Genomic DNA, 23637 nt, shown 5'->3' with positions numbered 1-23637 from the left:
TGCTGGGACATCAAAGAGATAAAAGATGTTTATGGCAAACAAACTCAAATATACACAGCACCACACTATCTGTGGCAGCAACACATAGAAATGAGTTAGTATTCTTTGTCAACGCTATTACAGAACACTCTATGGATAAACAATCCTTATTATATACTGCTTTCCATTTTTCATGGGAGCAGGAGTCAGTCTTTGGTTCCTAAAGAGTTGAATAACTGTCACAAACAAAACAGTTTAGGAGATCTTGGTCAGTATTCTTTGTATTAACATAAAAAATAAATGATTCAGTCCTTTTCCTTAGTATTAACAAGGAATGTAAAAAAAAAAAAGAAATAGGAAAAGATAATACTTAGAAGTGAGATAGTTATAGGTAGCTTAACATTACAAGCAAACAGAAAATAAGAAGATATGTTTCTTGTTTTAAGCTAAGGAGAGGCTAGTTACTCATACATTTAACACCACAAAAATAGAGAAACAGACAGGACCAATCCTTACTGGGACTGTGCAACCTCAATCTCATTCGAAATCATAGACTTGAGGATACTTAGTGCATCATAAAAGCATTCAGCACTGTACCAGAATAGGCCCTTAAATAGCTATATTGATATATTATGGGTGGAATTTTAAAAAGCACTTGGGACTGGCCTACTTTCAGTTCCACTTATGCCATTGTAAGTGGAACAATTTGGCCCACACTGTGCTTCTGAAAATCCCACACTGCAAGCATTAGAACTATGTTTTATTATTTCCTTAAAAATCTAACTTTAATATTCTTCCAATGAAGATACATATTTGGCTCTTCTGATTTTGGAGGAATAAAAGTGCTGTTTACTAGGATTAAAAAAAAAAAAAAAAAAAAAAAAAAAAGAACAATACCGAAATACTGTATGCACCCAGACACATTGTTTTAGGCATTAAAATCCCTGACATTGACACTAGTGGCACACGCGGAAACAGTTAAGAGTTTGTGTAGATCATAATACGCAACAACTGCAAGATTTTCCATAATACACATGCAATATGTATATAAATATGATTTAGATGGCAGGCAGGGTATCATATAGTTTTGCTGGCAATAAATAAAATTAAAAGCTTTCTTTCAAGCAAGTATATATATGAAATTGATTCTTCTATATAGATATGCAGGAGGCCTAGAGCTCAAAACTAGTATAACAGTTTACAGTCATAGCTGGCCAACAATTAATATTTCCTTCATTTCACATAAGGTATAACCTTTTTTTTTTAAGCATACTTACATTTTACACTTGTTCTTTCATGCTAATAAAAACATTCCAATAGAATTCAAACGAGAACGCACTCAAATACATACTGAAGCATATTGAGCAATTTAAAAGCAATGTACACACATTAATTTACATCACATATTTACAAAACACATTTTAAAAAGGAACAAAAGCATTCATTTAAATATGGAGAGGGAGGAAGGAAGAAGGGAGCGATTTAGTATTTAAAAAAAAAAAAACTTGGAAGAAGGATCTGTCTTACTTCCAGTGAAGCTACAAGTCTATTTTCTGCAATTTATTTAGTTGTGTGGTTATTATAGAGAATATGAAGGAGGAAGGCTTGAACAGTTGTCTCATGCTGTAAACATCTGAGTGGTGGCTGCTGGCTTTTCTTTCAGAAAAAATGCATGGTGCATACAATAATTTTATTTCTCATCCCAAATATGCATCATATCATCCAATGGTCAAAATCCCTAATTCTAAGCTGCTGTTTGTTGTGAGGGTTTTTTTTTGTTGTTGTTCTTGTTGTTTTTGTTTTGTTTTGTTTTACAGTGTCTATACTGTCTATTAGTATCTTCCAGTGTTAAAAGTTTGCTCCAGTAGGGTTGCTTTGTCATTCCATTTCCATCAATAGTCTCTAACAGGAGCAAGTTCTGGTATGAGATTAACAGTTATATTTTTATACAATCTACTGACAAGTATTTTAGGAGTATATATTAAATTGTTCAACCCATCAATATACTGACGTTCTCTGGAATACCTCAGAAGTTTATATCTGTAGAGGGAGTTGGAAGAAGAAAACATGAGAAAGATTTGCAAGAAACCATTCCATTGATGTTAGGCATGACACTGTAACAGTTCATTTTGAAACGCTACATTTTTTAAACCCTGAAAGTACCTCTCAGTCATTTGAAATTACTAAATTACCTACCTTAACTTTAAAAGCCACCCACTTTCACCAGGTTTTTTAATACAATTACACACAATACAATTACATTGTATGTACATGTACCTAAGTTCATCTTAAGTCTAGACAACAAGCTGGGCAATTTATATATATTCTTCTTGTGGACCCAATTTTTAAAGAACATTCTTTTTTTTTTTTTATTTTTTTTTCCCCTATAAAACTCATTATAGAGATAAGAGAAGATCTAGGTACTTTTGCAGTGTATCACCACACATGCAAAATGTCTGAAATTCATTTCATCCTTGAGATAACTGCATTTGCGAACATCCAAATTGGACTTGATTAAAAAGCAGTTTTCCCTCATGGGTTACTAATATATATATTAGTTTCATATCACATATTTACTACTGTCTACAGTGCACATCAATTTTCTGCTTTATTCTCAACTGTTAAATAATGATGTTCTTCACATTACATTACAACAGTAGCTCATCTGCTGCATTCTGGTTGCTATTCTACTCTATCAACGTGTTTTGCATTTTTGTAGCAAAAGAAAGGCACCACAAAACTAAAATTTAGCTCAATATAATCAGGAAACAAGAAGATCTGTTTTCTCAGAAAATAATGAAATATGATGGAAGAATCAATCCTTGAGTAGTTCTAAAGTTGGTTTTCACAAAGGAGTCATTTTCCTCAGCTGTACTGCTTCCTTTTGCAAGATATTTAAGACTAGTGAAGCCCTCCCAGTGCTAATGCCCAAACTATTAAAGAATAGTAACTTTCTTCACCAAAGAGACCAAAGAGAATGACATTAATATCTTTTGACATACAAACCCTATCACTTTCATAATAAATAAATAAATAAATAATGTTTAAGAAAATACAGAGTTTAGCCCTAAAGAGGGAGTAACACTTAGAAGCACTGACTGCTCATTTTATGCGCAGAAGATATACACATATATGAAAAATCTTTACATCTTTAGCTGTAGTGTTTGATTAGTTTTCAATTTTTCTTACCGTCCTAAAAACTGGACTTCACCTCTGTGATGATGAGGAATGGATTTGTACTTCCCTAAATCTCCCTCTGGTCTTGTTACATTGTATCCAGCATAATGAACCCTACAGTACAATAAATAAACAATTTTATAAAGAATATCATAGAATTATAGAATAATTCAGGTTGGAAAAGACCTTCAAGATCATCAAGCCCAATTGTTAAAATATGTTTTTATAAGTTACAACAAAAATTAAAATTACATAATAGATCTCTTAAAGCTAAGTCTTTGCATTTACTGACATTATCTCCAATAAAAACAAAAACAAAACTTCTAGTCTAATGACAGAGGTTGGACTCGATGATCTTGAGGTCTCTTCCAACCTAGAAATTCTGTGATTATGTGTGATTCTGTGACTAATAAAGCTGACAAAACCAATAAAATGGGAAATATAAATTGTTATTTATTTAGTATTTCCTGCTTTATTGCAAAGCAGGATGAAAAGAAAAACAATTAAAATAGCAAGGAAAACAAATAACTACTTTAAAACATCTCTTTTTGAAGTCATGCAGACATCTGTTTTAAGAACTCTACTGGAATGTTTTACAATTGTTTACTGTGTGCAGTTAGTAATACAACAAACATTGCCATCCGTTATCCAGTTTGTGACTATCACTACAGTTACAAATTAAACTACCACTCAGACACTGCTCCTGTGATATTAAAGATTAAATAAATACATGCTTGCTCTACAATCTGTAAAATGCTGTTCTATAATGCTAGCAGCAACAGAAATATAAATTAAAATTAAAAAGCAACATACAGAAGACTAGAGGAATTAGACTAAATATGCTTAATATTGTTATCTGTTGTTATATCTGTTATTGTGTTAAGAGACCTCTCTCTTAAAAGACTGTTAACTCTCCCCAGGCCAAAAGAGGTGAAGGAAGAATGAATGTTGTACTTACTCTTTTACACAGTATTTTCTGATATTACTAAACTGAATTCTTTAGAAATGACAGAATTTGTTCATTTAAAACAAAAAACGCTGAATTGCTCTCAAATGGTGGATATAAGAGAACAATAAGAAAGACTTAATAAGCACTGAACACTCACCTGTTCCAAAGATCATCATCTTCTCCACCCCATCCCCAAAAGGCATTAGGAAATCCATTGATCTTCTTGAATTGTTCCACTGTCAGTCCACTTACCCCACCAAAGAACTCATTGTATGGAAGACTGAAAACAAAAGACAAGTTTTGTATTATCTGGACTTAGGAAAGTAGCCTTCTCATTGAGCAACACCTTTCACTAAAACATAAAGAACTCTAAATTAAGGACAGATGTGGAATGTATCCATTAAGGGAAACTGGTTCACAGATAACAGGCATTAAGTAATACAAATGGAAGTTGAATAAAATATTTGCAGTAGTGTCTCATTTGCATGAAAGGTACTCTTTAGACTGTAGCTCATGTTAGTATCATCACATGAAACATGTCTACCACATATTTAAGATGGCTGATTTAGACTCAAAGCTGAAAGAACTGTGAAGCAAAGCCTTCAAACTATTGTACTTTGACACTATTCAACTGGAAAAATTGCTCTTTATCCATTTGTAAAAAAAAAAAAAATTAAAAAAATCAACAATTAGTAATGTATCAATTAACGTATATATTTTTAAATACATCTAAAATCCTGAAAATTTTGACAGCTAATTGGTTGCCAACCTGAAGCACAAACACACAGTTGTGCTTTCAATGCATTGCTATTGATCTGTCCAGCAAAACTGCTAGAAAGTTATACAATATTCAAGAATGTTTCTGAGTCTTTAAGAAAAAATGTGGATAAAGTTAGTTACTTACATGTACATGTATTTGTCCAGCTTTGCTGCAAAATGACGTGGCATTTCTCCACACCCATAATAATTACGGTCATTTTCAGGTAAGTGATCTACATCATGAAATATAATGCAGTCCCAGACAACATCCTTCATAGCCTCCTTGAAGCCAACATTAAAGAGCATTGCACGATTAAAAGGTTGTGTACCTGTCTTCAAACACAAAACAAAAAAGAAATTGTAAGAGTCAAGAAGAAAGAGACATAATTTCAACACTATGAGAAATACATCATCTTCCGCACTAAAAAAGTATTGGCAAAGATGTCTGTTATTCCTCTAGTTAAGCAGAGCAGTAGTTCTGATTAACACCAACCACATCAATTCTTATTTTGTGATTTAAAAGTCTAGGCAACCTTCTACCTTGCACAAAACTTAACAGCACTAGTAACTTACAGCACTAGATCAATACAGCATTATATTACCAGGTAAAGAAATACTGATATAAACTAAAAAGAAATATTTTGTTTCTTAAAACAGTTGACTGTTTATTCAAGCTGTAATTGTTATGTTTTCGTAACATTTACATATATACATTAATGACAAGCATATATAAGAATTTCCAATTTCTTAGAAACTTCTATGAAGTTAAATTCAAATTATTTTTATTTCTAGCACAGTTTAAATCTCCACATTTCTATTTTGAACTAACAAGACAGTACAACTTACAAGACCTTTTGATATAGCAAATGCATTTTAAATAACTTTTTCATGACCATTTAGTGGATCTTTTTATTTGTTTTCTGGTACTTTTCACTTATGAAAATATCATATAAGATAAACCATGAAAAGTAAGTCCAGCAATTTCTTTGGGAGGTTATCTACTACAGCCAACAACAGTGCAAATTCCTCTGTTAATCTGAACTATTTTGTTCCTTCACTGTGACTTGCAGACATTTCTGGTTAGCTGTTTTTGTGTTTTATGTTGTTTGGTTGGTTGGTTGGTTTTGGTTTTTGTTTTTCCTACATAATCGTTCCTCTGTTTATGAAGAGTCTCTTAGTCTCTAGCTGGTACTAGCTGGTAATTTTTTAGGATCAACACCACCACTATATTTCATATATATGAACTGGATAGAACACACTTTAAAGTTACTGTCTTTGATTGGATTCCAGTGAACATGTGCTGTAAAATGTTTTTCCCTAAACAACCATTCCCAATTCTTATCCTTAAAATGTGTATTTGTTGTTGTTGTTGTTTTACCTTGAAAACTCATAAAGACAACAGATTCAAAGAGGCCATGTTATCACCCGTAAAATACCAGCCTGCATTTGAAAAAAGGACATAGCATAATCCTGGAAATGGAGCTGAACTCTCCTTTTTCACTCAAAGGCTTAGAAGGGCGGTGAAACAATTTTTAAATTTAAATTATAAATCCCAAAGAATCACTTTTCAAATAAGTGTTGTTACCTGTTCAACAACATAGAAGGCAAATTCCAGCCGCTGCTTCTGCAACATAGGTATCAGATGCCGGAAAAAAATTGGAAGATGCTCATGGCGATTCCGGAAAGGAATGAGGATTGCCACCTTCAAAAAATTATTTATAGCAAGCTATTATATTAACATTTTTAAAATGTGATGTTTTAATACAAATTAAGTCTTCTGTGGCTTATACAATCTTTTTAATTTTTACTTTAAAATTGGCTCAGTGTTCTACAACATGTCATTTCCACTAAGAAAGCAGCTTGGAATTTTGCTCAAGCAATTAAAAAAAAAAGAAGAAAAAGTTATTACGTAAAAGTTAAATATGATTTTCCTTTTATGATCATTTGTATTGCATTAAGCAATACAAACATTGGAAAAGTTTATGTCTACAAGGAAACCATTTCATGCTTTTCTACAAGCTCTAGTGTCTTCCTAAACACAGCACAATAGATACAATATAGTATACAAGATGTTATATAAATCTATAGCAGTAAAAGGTTGAGTGCTTACAATTGTTAACTACTGTTGAATACAAATAGGAAAAAAAAAAAAAAAAAAAAGGCAAAAAAATATCTCACCTTCCATCGTGGCCTACAGTCTTTTGGTTTCCAGTGTCCTCCTGGTTTAATGTCTAAGTCTTTTGAAAATAGCTGCTGAATTTCATCAAAACTAATTTCACTCATATTGACATCAATAAGGCCTCCTAAATAGAGGAAAAATTTATATTAATTAATTTCAATTAAGATCTAACTCTGAAAGATTTATCACAGGCAAATAGAATCAGGAAATTTGATTTACATTACAATATAGATTAAAAAAAAAAAAAAAAGAGAGAAAAAAATAACAACACACAATTCATAGAATCCTCTTAATGAATTAATGTCAGTATTTCCCAATACAAAAATCCCTTCAATGAATCCCATAAGCAAAATGTTCATCTCAGAAGACAAAGAACAAGACAATTTCAGTTTTGTATCTCTTCTAAAAAAAAAAAAAAAAAAAAGTCACCTTCTATTTCTACTTCTACTGTTAACAATTCCAATTCATCTGCACTACTAAACTGACATTCAAATTCTAGGTGTCTCTCTGCCTGCACTTCTTCTAAAAAGAATATGCACCTTCATTCTAAATATGCACCTACATTCTAAATCCAGCAATTTAAATTCTATATATTTATTTCATATGCAGACTTCACCCACTGACTGTATCAGACCAATTTATAGCAAGTGGACAGATTTGAGAATTACCACTGATAGAACTGATTAGCCCAACAGGAAAAATATTTGCAAATGGATACTGATCAAAGAGGATTTCAGCAAGATATTGAATACAGACTACAATATGGTAGCAAAAAAAATCAGGTTAGTACTTATTACAAGAAAATACTAGATCGTCAAATAAAGATTTTACAATAACTTTCTGACAGATACCATAAAACATTCTTTATTTTTTGTCTTTAAACTCAAGTAAATACTTGAGTTTAAGGTAAAGGTTGAAATTTTAAGGACGATGAAATAAATTGTTACCATTTTCTCCCCTGCAACTACATGCAAGAGATCTTTTCATGGAAAGAAGGAAAACATTTTGTAATTGCTTGATGCTGTAATACTGAATTGACTAGCTACCTAGACTCTTTTGAAAGATTTAAATTTTTGGAAAATACAACAAATAACTGTTAGTTACAGTATCAAATCAATTTCGATTATCAAGAGACAGAGAAGCATCAAGAACCATGCAATTGAGTTAAAGAATCTAACAGAAAAAATAAAAATAAATATCAATTGTTACACCACAAAAGGAATCAAACAATACACAAAATACACAATGTGAAGTACGAAGATGTGAAGTACTAAGGTCTTAGTCTTAGATGTGACCACTGGATGATGAGAAATATTTAAATGTAAAAAAAAAAAAAAAAAAAAATGTAGGAGCCAGGACTAGTTAAACAATATTTAGATAAGGCGGACACTTTTAATTTTATGGAACATGACTAAATTCTCTCCAGATTGCTTAAAAAGTATAGTAAACTATAGTAGATCCTGAAACACTGGTACTATCAAAGTACGCAGGAGAAGGGTGAACAGGTATCTGTAGTGTTTCATTGTCATTGATGGGGAGTGCAGAAGAAGGAAAGATCTGCATTTAGTATTCACTACTTCCATTACTGTCAAGCTACAACAAAAAACAGATTTATTTATAAAACCTGAAAAGAAACAAAAAGAATAAAGCAAAGGAAGCAGAAAGCATTATGAAGAACAGAATCTGGACAAAAAAAAAAAGTAAAAATCAACAAATTAGGGATACGTATTGAAACCGAGTGAAATTAAATATATAAATGTATCTACGGATTGTTACTTTAGGAGAAATGAAACATTCACATACAAAACAGCATATACTTGGCCACGCTACAGTATGCATAAAGAGATTTTGATGGTTTCTAATGGATTGCATATTAATATGAGACAATAAACTGTAATGCAATTGCACAAAAATGGCAAATCTCATTCTGGAATACATTAACAGCTGTTGTATGAAAGACAGAGAAGGTAATTACTGGTTTGTTTTGTTGCCTTAGTCCTACCAGGGCTTTAGCTGGGTATGATGTTTCAAAAGGAAATCAAATTAGAGAAAGTCTATGGTACAAAATCAAGAATCACAAGAGTTTTAGAACTACGCAGTCTAGAAAGGCTGAAAGAATTGGTTTATCTACCAATAAGAAGATCGACAAAAACTTTGTCTTTTCCTAAACACAATATTTTGTTATACAGACGGCAACCAACTCTTGTTCAAGCATCACGAAGCACAAGGAAAAATCCAACGATTTTTTTGGATGTGGGGGGTAGGTAGAAGGAGGCAGAGGGGAGTAAATGCAGATTGAATATTAAGAAAATCTCAATCATTCACCTGATGGAACACTAGAATCTATAAGTTCTGGAGAACTTCCACTGAAAATTATTTGTTAAATACTAATATTTATTATAATTATTAATATTAAATTCTAATATTCATTATAATGGTTAAGGTACATTTAATCCCAGGGTATTGAGGTGATCATACTAAAGATCTGTATATTTCTTATAGCTCACTAAGAGCCACTACTTCTAATTGCAGTGACCTTTGCAAACTAGTATAAAATTGAGATGACCTTAACATAAGAGTTTTATTTCATATAGCTGAAACAACTCGTCTGCATTCCATTTACATGTCAAGCCAGTATTAAAATTATACTGATTCTGAATTACAGAAGATATGAAAAATTCTTTCATACTGCTTTTATGTTGAAGTAGAGGTATCTTGCTCCAGTTATGAAGTAGCGTAGCAGTGCTCAACCAGTGCATTGTAACCTGAAAGACTGAGTCATACAGAAGCCACTAGCTACTCATATTTTAAGAGCACATGTACTTGGGACAAAATATGATTTTACCATTCTCATTCCAGGATACAAATTTTGCAAATTGAATTTAGTCATGTGAAGAAATATAGTTGACTTCTGTAACAACCATAGATGACTGGGTAGGTCAAAATATATGTGATTCAACAAGCTGTTTTCTTTGACCATCTCAGGACCATCTGCAACATTTCATTATATTAGATAACCTTGAAAGAAGTTCTATTTATAGAACTATACACAGATAGATATTAAAAAGTGACGCATGAAAACCAAAGGGTGGGATATATATCTCCTTGCTGAATGGTAACTTATCCAGTGAATTACTGTCTATTAAAAGTATAATTTTTCATTAAATTCAGCACAACACGGTACAAATGAAGAGATCACTCAAAAAAGATGAAAAAGAGAGCAGTAATATGAAGGCAAATTCTGGTAGATTTCCGTACAGCCAATGAGGTTTATAGGAAGGATGGCAAAGTAGAATGGAAGTCTCTATTCTGGCAATTCCGAATACACTTCAGTGCAAACACATTTGCATTAGTGATTTAAGATTATGTGATAAAATTAGACTCATCAACAACTGACTTTCCTTATCCCTCCACTTCTGGACAGTAAACTAACACACAAGAGGAACAGTTTAGCGGAAGCTAGTACAGTTTTGAATTAACTAATTTGGCAGAATTCATCTGCCAGATTCCTTGAAAGTATCCCAAGAAATACTAATTTATACACATTTTTCAACTGGTACAATAACCATCCCTTTTCTTCAGTTACTGAGTTGATATTGTCAGAACTTTTTATTTGATTCCCAAAGCTGGGTAACTAAAATTCTTACTATTGAAATAATTTAGTTTTGTTACATACTTTTATTACTTTTTTAAAGTAATTACATTTTGTTTTAAGTACAATCCAATTTACCAGATAAACATTAATGTCAATTTAAAACTTACTCATGTAAGGCAGCTTCTCTGGACAAGCCTGGTAAGGAGAGTAAGTGAAGTTTTCTGGAAGATACATTGTTGTTTGAGCAACACAGTCACTAGAATTGTTTCCTTCAGGATAATCTTAAAAAGAAGAATTGACTTTTGTAAAAAACAAAGTTATCCACTGATTTTGTAACATATCATCAGACAGGTGACAACGCTGACTTTGTAAGTAGCCAATTCCATGCAGCATGATTAAATAACTTTTTACCACATTAACAGTAATTCAATTAAGGTATCTTTGTTACAGCTATGACATTTTTCCTACTAAAGTGAACTGATATACAGTAACTCTTTGGTCTTCTCTCTAGTTACTGAAAAGTAGTGCTTGTGTCTCGGCTTTCATGATCAAGCTATGTCTTTAAGGTTTGTTTTGTGTAGGTTTCCTCCCTGCATCCCAAAAAGCTCTTCTAAAATGAAATTAAAAAAGAAATATTCTTACCTGTTCCATTCAACGTAGTGTTTTTGTTAGTGTACAATCTGATCATGTGTCCTATTGTTTTTACATTTTCTTTCAACATGATACCACGAGCTTGCACCATAAAGAGATATGTGTTTGCTGATAAAACAAAAGGCAATTGAAATTTTGAATTAAAATAAGGTATTTCCAAATTATTCTAACATCTATTTATAACATGTTCAGTATTTACTACTCGGTCTGAATTCATGGCTAGTGAGCATTAATCCTCCAGAATGAAGAACCACAGAGTGAAATGTAACAGCAACAAAATGAGAATACTATAAACTCAGTCACAGGTCTATATAAAACTATAAGAAGTCAATATAAATTTTATATGACACCTTCATTTCTCTTTAGCTTACCAAAAGCATTTACCAGTACAGGGAATCAACTGCATTTACCAATAAAAATGTTCTCATATGGAGATGCTTATGCATCCATCTCTCATACATGCATAAATACATACATCAGAGAAACACTGGATAGAAAAAAAAAAATCCAGAAATTCCTTAGTCCCAGAGAACTGCCCCCAAAGAACTGTTAACTCACTAGTTAACACAACTTTCGATCAAAATGCACTGCTTTCAACCCCCAACAGCTGTTTCAGTATACAACTGCTACAAATCACTGGCAATCTTAAAGTATTAATGCTTGATAATGATGTGAAATATTTATTATAGGCATCAAGCACAAGTAAATCAACATTCTGAGTAATTACAATACTCATAGCAACATTATGAAATATTCCTCTCTCTCAGCCCTTTATTCAAAGCTCCAAATCTGATTTTAAGACAACTCTCAGTCCTAAACAGAAAGAAAGTTGGAAGACTTTCTAACACTACAGAATAGCAGGTTTACAGAGACATAACATTAACTCCCATTTATCAGGTGTGGTGTGTTGACCTTGGCTGGCAGGTAAGCCCCTACCAGGGGCTCGCTCACTAACCCCCAGTGGGATGGGGAAAAAAATGGAAGGAGAAAAGCAAGGGAGTGGGAAAGCAAAACCTCATGGGTTAAGATTAAGACAGTTTAATAAAGTGAAGGGATTCAAAAATAAATAAATAAAAAATAAAAAAATGATGCAAAACCAGTAATGTTCTGTCAGCAACCACTACTTCAGGGTGAGGGGGACACAATTTTGTTGCTGAGCATGACATCATATAGCATGGAACCTCTCTTTGGTCACTATGGGTTCTCTGTCTCAGCTACATCCCCTCCCAACTTTTTACCCATCCCAAACTTACTTGCCTGGGGGTAGGACAGCATGGGAATCAGAAAAGACCTAGATGCTGTACAAAAGCTGTTCGGTAACAGCTAAAACACTGGTGTTCAGCAACATCGTTTTGGTCACAAATCCAAAAGATAGCACCATATGAGCTGCTATGAAACAAAGTAACTCCACCCAAGCCAGACCCGGAACATCAGGATACATCCAACTTTGTTCTTTGCACAGTTTTAACCTGAATTAAAGTACAACCTGACTCACATCAGGGTGTATTTCTGCTATTAAGTCACCAACGCTTCTAGACAAACCACTTTTTGTTGCAAGTAGGAAACTGTTCACTTAAATGTATTTTGGGCAACAGGAAATAAAACAAAATAAAACAAAATAAAACAAAATCAATATAAGCTAGATCTACAACTCTGATAGATACAAGAATAGACAAGTCAATACTCTTCAAGAGTTCAAGACATTCAAACTTTTATTGAGCTCTGCCTTCAGAGGTGTCCATTCCCAGAATTATTCCCCAAAGTCAAATTACTGTTTTTCTCCACAGCAGTTATTGTGCAACCTTATACATCTTTATACAATGAAACACAGATTATGATTTTACAAGAGAAAAGATGTTTTCATACACCTATGACCACTGTCTGAACATAAGCAGCATGGCAATGTAGCATTAACTGCGACACCCATTTACTAAGCTGTGACAAAATTAAGAGCCTTTTTATAGGTATATATTAGACTATTAGACTCAGTATTGCGTGCCCCCAGAGTTCTATGCTTAGACCTCTTTCAGACAGCCCATAAGTCATTTCACTAGCTTCTTCTTGATCCTTTTTTTTTTTTTTTTTTTTTTTTTTCCCCATTAGCACCACAACCTCAAGCTTCCTAAGAATATCACCTTTCCTAACAGTAATGCTCGGTGCTTTCCCTTCTACTTACATGTTCATTAGCCTTGGGATTTATTTTTATTTTTTCTGGCTGCTATCAAACCCAGCAAGCGCATGCACTTCAGCTGTTATACAGAGATATGTCACTTATTAGACAAACAGTGACAGAAATTATGGACACTTTGTAGTCAGCAAGCATATTCTCCAGTATTGCTCCTGTTTGAAAGGAAATATTTGCTCCAGAAGTCAATGGAAGGAATATTTTCCTAACAGACTACTGCTGTAGTTTTAGGAACCTGACACAGTACTAAGGACAGAACTAAGACTAAGACCTTCAAACAAGTCCACAGAAAAGTTAAGAGGGCCAATAATTGCCCTCAGTTCCTATAGAAACTTTATGCTAGACCAGATGAGAAGGCAGACATAAACCTTGACAGAACAGATTTTCTGCAAAATCACCTATATCTCCCCTTTTTGAAAGCCCGTTTATGAAGGAGAACTTGCTGCTTCTGCAGAAAAGGAGAAAAATGAGAACAAACATATCAGACCTTTGTGGCAGACAAAGCTAGAAAAGATATTTCTCTAAAAAAATAGGTGTCACAAACAGATAGGATCCAAAAAACAACCAGGCAAAGCCTGCTGCCACCTTGTCCTAAACTGCACTTGCTAATAGGAAGATCTAACCTTGCCATGTTTGAATCAAGCTATTCTTGGAGTCTATGCCAATTCAACACCTCATCTTCCTGGCCAATCCGTTTGCCAAATCACCATAAACTTCCACCCAAATACATAAACACAATGCAGTATCTTCCTTTCTATGCACTTACTCTACACATTTTGTAGCAGCTGCTTGAGAGTCTACCGCAAATAAAGATAACACTTTACTTGAAAGATAATACTCCAGCAGTTGTTCTTTATACCAGAGAACTCCTTGCAACAAATCTGGGCAGGGCCCATAGTTTCCACTATCAAATTAATGATCACACTTAATCTTCCAGAACTGTAACCTCTCCCTCACACCCTCATGTGACAGGAGGTTCTTCTATTGAAAAATAAATATTGTGTGTCAATGTATCTTTCATAATTCAGTCCTTCTGATTGGCATAGCTGGTCTGCAACAGACAACAACACCTTATCTTAGCATAATATCCCAGCTGTCTCTCTTTTATGCTAATCTATTCATAGATGCACTAGAGCACAAAGCAAAAGAAAACCTACACAGTATCCAGCCTCAAAACTGATAAAGCACCGCACCTTGCCACTGCCTGACTGACTTTATAATCTATTACTGTTCAACAGCTGCTCAAGTGATGGCAGATGCTTGAGTTGCCAATTAATTACTTTAGAAGCTAAGAGCATCATGTGAAATCAAAGATATTAACTTAGTCGTAAAAATAAATCTGCTCTATTAGCACAGGTTTGTCAGCAAAGGCCTGTGTAAAAGAGCATTGCATAAAAGAGCATTACGTGTCAGATCACTCAGCTGTGACAGCAAAGCATTCCAGATAAACTACAACAGCAAGAAATGTCAGAGAAAATTAAGTCTTTCTTGCAAGCATGTTAAGAGAACAAGACCGAGAGCAGAATACCGAGGACTACAGTTTGGGAACTTCCACGGCAATCCTCTTTTCAATTGCCAGTAGTACTTGAATATGGGTTATCTCCCTGAGCTTGGCACAGGCTTCCAGAAACACTGCCTTTGTTGTCATGAAGATTTCCTTCAGCTATTATCTTGCTGCATTTGTACCAATCACCATGCCTGTTACCATGAAATACGATGCACATAACAGGAAGTAAAATTTTTCAGTTTTAATCAAACAAAACACAATGTAACCACTCACAACTAGTTTTCTTCATATTCTCCTTATTTCACTAAACATGGTCCATAGTAAACAAGAAACTGCACTCCTAACTCAAGAAATGTATAGAACCCAGGCTGTCACATAATGTGCATGGTTATAAGAAGTGCAGATGCCTTGGAATAAATACTGTACAAAATGCTCCACCTAATCTCAAGTGTGAGCAATAACTCATACCTAGTTCAGATAAAGATTTCACTGACAATTGATCCAGACCTACATCAGTGATCAGAGATGCACCTCCACAGGTCAGTCATCAGAAGTCCTGGGCTAATGACTGACATTCTGAAGAACAGAAGGAAGAAGATAGCGCTGCGATTATTTCAGCAAGACAGTCAGAAAAGCATTAATGAGACCACAGACTATGACTTTTAAGATACCAAAGAGTAAAAGATGAACAGACTTGGAGATTACACATTTCATTTTGAAATCATAAACTTTATCATAAAATAATAAAAAAGCCTTATTTCAAGTACAATTCCACAGTAATAAAAAAAAAAGTTAACACTCAATACTTAAAATACAAGAAGGTTACGAACAGAGCAACCCCAACAACATTATACACTCATCTTCAGGGAAAAAAAAAAATATATTGAAAAGCTCAGATGGGGATACTTTATAGAGAATCCAGGAACACTGCAAAAATTAAAATGTTATAGACACTGCTTTATGGAAACAGGTCTTGCCAAATGGCCTTTTCCTCCAAAGTTACACATTTGCTAGTCAACAGCTGTTTTCATAGGGCTTCCAAAAAGCACATCCAATACACTGAAAAAAAAAAAAAAAAAAAAAAAAAAAAAAAAAAAAAGAGAGAGAGAGAGATGGATTCAAACTGCTTAACAGAAAGATCTCAACTAGTAACGGTAAATGGGAAATCATTTCACAGCTTTCTAGAACAAGTCTCATGTGGATCTCTTCTCATCTCAAGGTTCAGATTAAATTCTAAACAGTAATCTAAATATATAGTAAGGAGAATTCAATTTAAGATGGCTTCTAAAACATCACAGTCAAGAATTGAGGTGCTAGGAATATTTTTTACAAATAGAGACTTTAAAGCAGATTTAATAAATAACTAAGCAGATTTAATAAATAACTTTGCAGTAAAGGAGAATAACCAAAGCAAGCTAAGACTGATGGAAACTAGTTCCCGTCTGCAAACTGAAATCTACAGAGAGCATAGATAAATTCTAGAGAAGTGTTCAACTTAGACTAAATAATTCATAAGATTTTATTTATTGTTATGTTTGTTGCTAATCAGAAGTTTTTGAAGCACATGAAACAATCAGAAAAATGCAAAAATGTGTATGCTTTGAAACCATTTTTTGACTTGACTTATTGCTGAATCTTTAAAACCAATTTTGCATAATTTGCAGTTTAACAATAACTCCAAACTTATTTCATGGGCATGGGGAGACTGCTTTTGAGTCTGTGTATGAATACCTCCTTGTAGGGAACACGTATTAGAAAGGTGCAGATCACTTCAATCTGTTGGAAATATGAATAACTACAGATGTGTCTGGAGGTTAATAGGGATCATTCAGACAGTGCAGATGGACAAATCTGTATCAGCTATAACAGAGAGGCTTCAAATTAGTTTTAGTGGCAGTGTTTTTTCAATACTCCAGACAATGTCTGCATACTCACTGCCACAAAGAATATGCCTAATTGGTGAGTCCTCTGGCTGTGAGGGATTGAATAGCTGTCAGTTTAACCACTAATCAGAGCCAGTAAGAGGAAATCTCATTGGTCAAGTCTCCACTTATGGGTGAAGAACGAACAATAATTAAGCTTTCTCTAGCAATATTTTAAGTGTGACACTGTGACACCTGATATAATCTTCAACACAACTTCTAACATATTTGCTATAGAGTTGGACTCAATGATCCTTGTGGTTCCCTTCCAACTCAGGATACTCTGTTCTGTTGTTCTACCTACTCTCCAATCTCATCCTATTAGCCAATTATGCAGCAAGTCAAAAATAATTCAATAGCTAATTCTGAAATAATTTATTCCAGATGAAGCCTTTGATAACAGATGGACCTAAGTAAAGCCAAAAATAGCTTCCAACCATGTTTGTAGCACAGGCATTTTCCTGCAGAAAGAATGAAGCAAAGGGATAGAAAAGTTTCACTCATTCAAGAAACTTGTAAGAGACCCGCAAGAAGGATTTCCTAGAAAGCAGTAAAAGGAGCCAGCAGAAAAAAAAAAAAAAAGAAATGCGAACATCTACCACATCCTGCAACACCTATCATCCATTTATCAGATGACACTTTCACACAGCATAGAGAAGACAAACAAAGGATTTATTCTGTTTTAAACAGACTAGCTGTATTATTCCTGTTTCAGTGCAGCCCTTGAGCTGTATTAAACTTACTGCCTTGAAGACACACACTCTATTAAAAAAAAAAAAAGTCAGACTCATCTGTGCATCATTGTAGCAAACACAATCAACAGCATGCTGCCCTGTATTAGAAACAACATCATAGCCCCAAGTTCAAGAGCAGCAATTCTCCTCTATCCAGCTACTTGTGAAAACCATATTTAGGTATTCCAGCTACTTTGGGGATTCCAATAAAAGAAAGATATTAACATATCCGAGCAAGTCCAGGGGAAAGCACGTGATTTACAAGAAGAAAATGAAAGAAATAGGTTTGTTCAGTTGTAAGTAGAAATGGCTATGGGGAGAGTGATTTTTTTGTTGTCTTAAGCTCTGTAGTGGAAATGCATACAGAAGATGAAACTGAACACTTCTTGGAGCTACACAGAGAAGAGAGAAAAGACAATGAACGCAAGACACAAGATGGGAAATTCCAGTTATGTGTTACAATTTTCTCTGTGTTTTTAAACATGGGAAAAAGTTGCCCAGAGGTAGTGCAGAATCTCCATTCCTAGAGATATGCAAAACTCAACTGGACATGGTCCTGAGCAACCTGATATAATAGGATCTGCTTTCAGCAGGAGGTTGGATCAGATGACTTCCAGAGGTCCCTGCTGATCTAAATTGTTCTGTGATCAAAGAGAAAGAAACAGAAAGCCTTTGGAAACATCAGGGAAAAAAAAAAAAAAAAGGATGTCAGGAAAAAGAACATTAACACAGAGGCTGTACCCATACCTATGGGCTGTGCACCTGGAAGCACCGGCTACTAATTATCTTGCGGAAAGCATTTTCAGCTCTTTCCTCCATTTCTGCTTAAGTTCAGAAGGAGTGATATAATCTTTTCCTACTAGAAAAATGATTTCCTAATACAGAATAGGAGAAAAAAAAAAAAAGATATCAAATGTGATATCAATTTCACAACATCAAATTTGTGAGCTGAAACTGATGGAGATGTTTTGAAGTTCCACCTAGCCAGCACAGCTGCCCCTCGGTTAGGATTGCCAGAAAAGGCATAAGGTTTCAATAAGATAAGCAGAAGACCAGGAAAGAGAAAACAGTAGCTGTTTTTTTATCCTGTCTCATTCCATTGTGCAGGATTTCTGGTTACTGATGCCAAAACCAGACTGCATCTTCCCTGATCCCTGCACTGCTCCCGAACCAGTCCTCACAAGCACTACCATGTGCGCTTGGCCAAGCAAGACTGCAGTTCACTACCATATTGAGAGCTGTAAGGTGCTGGTAAAAGTCCTCTGCTGGAGCCAGACAGAAAAAATAACCCAGATTGTTTTTTGAAACCAGTTATACTGTCCAGCATGATTTCAGTTATGATGCTGATAGAAATATTGAAAAGCCTACTAAGAAAAAAAAGTCTTTGGGAATCCTCAGATTGCCTTGGCAGTGAAATAAGATCAGTAAATGCTCTCTCTTAATGCTCTTACCACAGCCTTCCAACTTTGTCCAGTTCTCCTCATCTTTGGGGACACTCCATGATGTAAATGTGAAGCTAAATGTGTTTTGAATAGCTGTCAGCACCACCACACATTGACTATTAAAGATGCTTTTATCTGTATTGGTATCTGCAACACTGAATAAGAATCGATTGTTGCCAAAGATTCCAGCTCTCAGGTAGGTTCCTCAGACTCTACCTGCAATATGTAGAGATAATTGGAACTTCCAAGGAAGTTTCAGAATCACATGCCATCTTCATTAATTAATTCAAAATCAGTGTCTTCAGCTTGTATCTTCTATTTCAAGTACTGGAGAAGGAGCACCAGATGAACACTGTCAGAAAAATGGTCCTTCTGTCAAAGCGATGCTTCCTTCCATCAGATACATGAGACTAATGCACAGAAGTCTCATTTACACATTAAAATGAAATTTTTAAACATTTAGATTTTTTTCTACCATTTCATTTTGCTACCTAATCCTTCTAGTTGTTTGTTTGTTTTTAAACATCCATTCAGAAAAAGTAGTTTTCTTCTCTAATCAGCACTCACAGATCAATCTGCATTAGTGTTCAAGCTCCTCTGACTACCAAAACAAGAGAGGCGGTGCTGAGGTAAGGTTGCAGCCATCTCTACCCCACCCTATCTTCTGTTCTTGGGGAAGTGGGGAAAGGAGCTGCAGGAAAAACATAGCACATGAATTCTTCTCAACCACATAAGCCCTGTATTATATTATGTGGAATATTATATGCCTTAGTCTCAAAACCAAAACCCTGAACTTTGAATGCTTTTCCTCCCTCATATTCTGAAATACACAGGATAACAGACGTTCCTATTTCCCAAAGAACTAATGTTCTGTGAACCTTCTACAAAAAAAAAAAAAAAAAAAAAAAAAAAAAAGAGAAGCGACATACATATAATTACTGTGCAAATATTTACAATTTAGAAATAATTAAAAACATTAAAATAAGCAGTTGAGATTTTTCCCTCTAAACAAATTAGCAGTATTTCAAATTCACAAAACCTGCAGTTTCATTACAAAATGCAGCAATACTGTCTTCTAATGGGCATGAAAGCCAGAGACGATGTGCTAGCCTCTCTGAAAACTCTCATAGTGCTAAGGACTTCCTTGTGCAGACATCTCTCTTTGATAAGCCAAGAACTGCATGCTAGGAGGGAACTCCACTCCACCAGCCCAGTAAGAATTCAAATTTTCACTCCATTTTGGCATTTCAGGAAATCATTCTGCACCATAACCCACTTATACTTCTTCTCCCACTTTCCAGCATACCACTGACCTACACAATTCCCCTCCAAGAAAATTGCCAGGGTGGCTGTTGGGTTTTATTTTAGGACAGTATTTGATGTTCTTTCTCTCTATTGTACACAGTAACATTTCCAGGAGCAAATTCCTGGGAAACCATCACGTCTGCAAGTTGACACACTTAGATCAGCAGCATAAGATTTCCTATTGCCCTTTCCTTTACCATTTTATATGTTCACTACCCCAGTAAGACCGGCACAGGACAGCAGCATTCTGAACTGTATTTGAGAAGTATCAGAGACAAAATGTTGTAGGGTTTTTATTTGTTTAAGCTGGATTAGTTCACAACAACTGCATACACAGGGCAGCATGCCATTGAACAGGAGCTGGAACGAGCTGTAATCTCACAAACTTATCTAACTACTGAAGGTTTTTGTATTGTAAAACTACAGCTTGAAAGGGCTGACTGCAGTATATACATCTCAGATAGCAAGAGAGACCAGTTTTGGTGAGCATGGTGTGTTTTGTTTTTAAATGTTCATCAGGCCCAAGTAACCGACCCCAAGAATTCTGTTGGTGCATTCTGTTGTTTTCATTTCTCTGCTGGTACAAAGAAAACTGAACAAACATCTAACTCAATAGCAAAATGAAGTCAGTTAAGAGAGTCTAGTTATTAGAGGCTCTGACTCTGAACAAGGTACTGTGCAAATGCTGCTAAGACAATATCCAGTGAAGAAGAAACATTTAAATGATTCTGCAGTAAAACTCCAGCTACACTTATTATGTGTGTTAATAGTTCTATTATAAAAACGTGGAAATGGCACTTTGTTTTCTAAACCATAAGCCAAGTGGTTGTATTTACAGTCTATTATGATATTACACGAGTGTCTTGGAGAACTAAGATGTCTAAATGGACCCTAGCAGCATCATTCCATCACAGGAATGAATTAGGTAAGTACGGGTGAAGTAGCTGCACCCTGAAGTGGTTTAAAAGCTACACAGATTATGAACATGAGGAAGCTAAACAGCAGTCAGCAGGAAACAATTACTGCAGGGATTCAGACACCTAAGCAGTGTGGACAGACATTTCGTTGCAATGACTGCAGATAGGAGTTTTAAGCGCAGAGGCAATACAGTGAGATGGCTACACAGATACTTTGGGAGTCAGAAGTGCCGGAGAAAGTGTCAACATTCCTTGGGAAAAAGGGCAAGCACAGCCTAGCCAACAGACACAGAACACAGTGAAATATGGAGCACCACACAGATTATCTCAGGGCGAACGCTGACTTGTCCTGAAAGGCTCATTCACTGAGAAGAAGCCCGATGCCCTCCCAGAAACAACATACGAGTGACCTAAGCAAACAGCACGTTGACTAGTGCTTTGTGATGTGTGTTTTTTAAAGCCCGGCCCAGGCTCGCAGTTACCCTATGCAGCATTTCTTACGCAGCTCGTCTCCCCGCTCACTGCAGCGCTTTCAGAAGCGCGGAAGCCTGCGAGGAGAGACCCGTCCCGGTGACAGACGAACACGACAAGTATTCCGACCCACTCCCAGCTGCCATCCACGCCTGCTTTATTACCACGGCACCGACCTACCTCTCGCCGGCAGCTGAACCTTCTAGAGCGCTGGGAGCCGGCAGAACAAAGATGCCAGGCGAACACCGGCCGGCAGCGCCCCGCTGGCCGCCCGCAGCCCTCAGCAGCGGGGGGGGGGGCACGGGAGGAGCCGGGGCAGGCGGCTGGGGGTGCCTGGGGGTGCCCAGGGGGTGCCGAGGGGTCGCGGATCCCCCCCCCCATCACCACCACCACCCCCCGCCTCATCCCCTCAGAGGGGAGCACCCCCCCCCCCCAGGACTCACCGATGCCGGGGGCCACATAGATGAAGTAGAGGCAGGAGGAGGAGAAGGAGAAGAAGAAGATGAAGGCGAGCATGGAGCGATTGGAGACCCGCAGCGCCTTGCGGAGCACGGGCATCCTTCCTCCCTCCCTCCCTCCCTGGGGCACAGCCGGCCGCCCCCTCCGCCTCCCCGCCAGCGGGGGACGGTGCCCAGGAGGAGGAGGAAGAGGAAGAGGAGGAAGAGGAGGAAGGGCAGCGGCCCTTTGCGGCCGGCTCGGCCGCCCCCGCCTTGGCGCTGCGCCTCCGCTGCCGAGCAGGTGGCGGCCGGAGCCGCCGCCGCCGCCGCCGCCGCCTCCTCCCTCCCCCCCTCCCCTCTTTTACCCCGGCCCTAGCGCTGCCAAGGGGCTCGGGGGCCGCTCACGCCGCCGGGCGCCGCGGCCGCCCGCTGTCCCCTGACGGGCAGCAGCGGCGGCAGCAGCATCCCCGCTGCGGGCGGGCACCGCGCCCCGCCCCGCCCCGCCCCGCCCCGCCCCGCCCCGCAGAGCCGCGGCTACTGCGGCGGTTGGAGCGTGCGCGAGCCCCGGCGCGGCAGCAGCAGCAGCAGCAGCAGCAGACTGCAGAGCGGAGGGGGGCCGGGAGGGCGCTGGCAGTACTGCTACTGCTGCTACTGCTGCTACTGCTACTGCTGCTACTGCTGCTACTGCTACTGCTGCTACTGCGGCTGCTGCCCAATGGGGAGGCAGGGAGATGCTAAACCCGCCCTCCCCATTGGCTGGCGCGGGGCTGCGGGATGGGGGCCGCCAGGGTACCCCCACACACACACGCACCATTCGTCACGTGGCGGCGCGGCGGGAAAAGCCGTTGGGGCTTGAGGGGGCTGTGAGGGGATGGCGGCGGTGGAGGGGATGCCCGGCGAGGCGGGCGGCACCTTCGCCCTGCCCCTCCGGCTCGGCCCGGCGTGCCCGAGCGCCCCTGAGGCGGCAGCAGCGTCGGGTTCCACGGGAATCCGTCTCTGTGTCGTTGAAATATGTTCGGTTTCTTCAGGCAAAAAGCACAGAAATAGGGAATGAACCCCCTTCCAAGTACAATTTTGCCTCAGTCACTGTACTCGCACTATGGTTTTTACGCAACAGGCCTTGCTGATAACTTCATTTTGTTTTAGATGTGTCAAGACAGTCATTTTGTTCACCCACCACCTCTCATGGCCACCTGGATTTTATCCTTCAGACTGTAGGGACAACCTTATCGCTTCCTCCATTTCAGTCACAAGCAAACCGCTTCCAAACACTTTGCAGGCTTCCATATGAGTATTTTTGTATCATATGTATAAAAACCAGAAGTCAAGACATGAACATCAGCACTAGAAATATGAAGTTATTGGTTAATCAGTGAAATAATGATGCAGATAGGTGATAGTAATAAGAAACCAAATATTGACTTAAAA

The 23637-nt window shown here is 37.2% G+C and overlaps 1 protein-coding gene across 1 annotated transcript; it reads right to left on the bottom strand.

Annotated features, from left to right (window-relative positions):
• Positions 1–1867: 1867 nt before the first annotated feature.
• B4GALT6 (beta-1,4-galactosyltransferase 6) lies at positions 1868–22330 on the bottom strand (the record flags this gene model as incomplete). The annotated part of the gene is made up of 9 exons (XM_082753812.1): positions 1868–2019; positions 3169–3270; positions 4263–4385; positions 5010–5197; positions 6450–6566; positions 7043–7167; positions 10806–10919; positions 11281–11397; positions 22216–22330. The coding sequence occupies 9 exons, from the start codon at positions 22328–22330 to the stop codon at positions 1872–1874; spliced, it is 1149 nt and encodes a 382-aa protein (XP_082609938.1). The 3' UTR covers positions 1868–1871.
• Between the last annotated feature and the right edge of the window lie 1307 nt (positions 22331–23637).

The sequence above is a fragment of the Aythya marila genome (genome assembly GCF_965140915.1).
Source record: "Aythya marila genome assembly, chromosome: 2".
Classification (NCBI taxonomy): domain Eukaryota; kingdom Metazoa; phylum Chordata; class Aves; order Anseriformes; family Anatidae; genus Aythya; species Aythya marila.
This window is presented reverse-complemented; position numbering and strand designations above follow the sequence as displayed.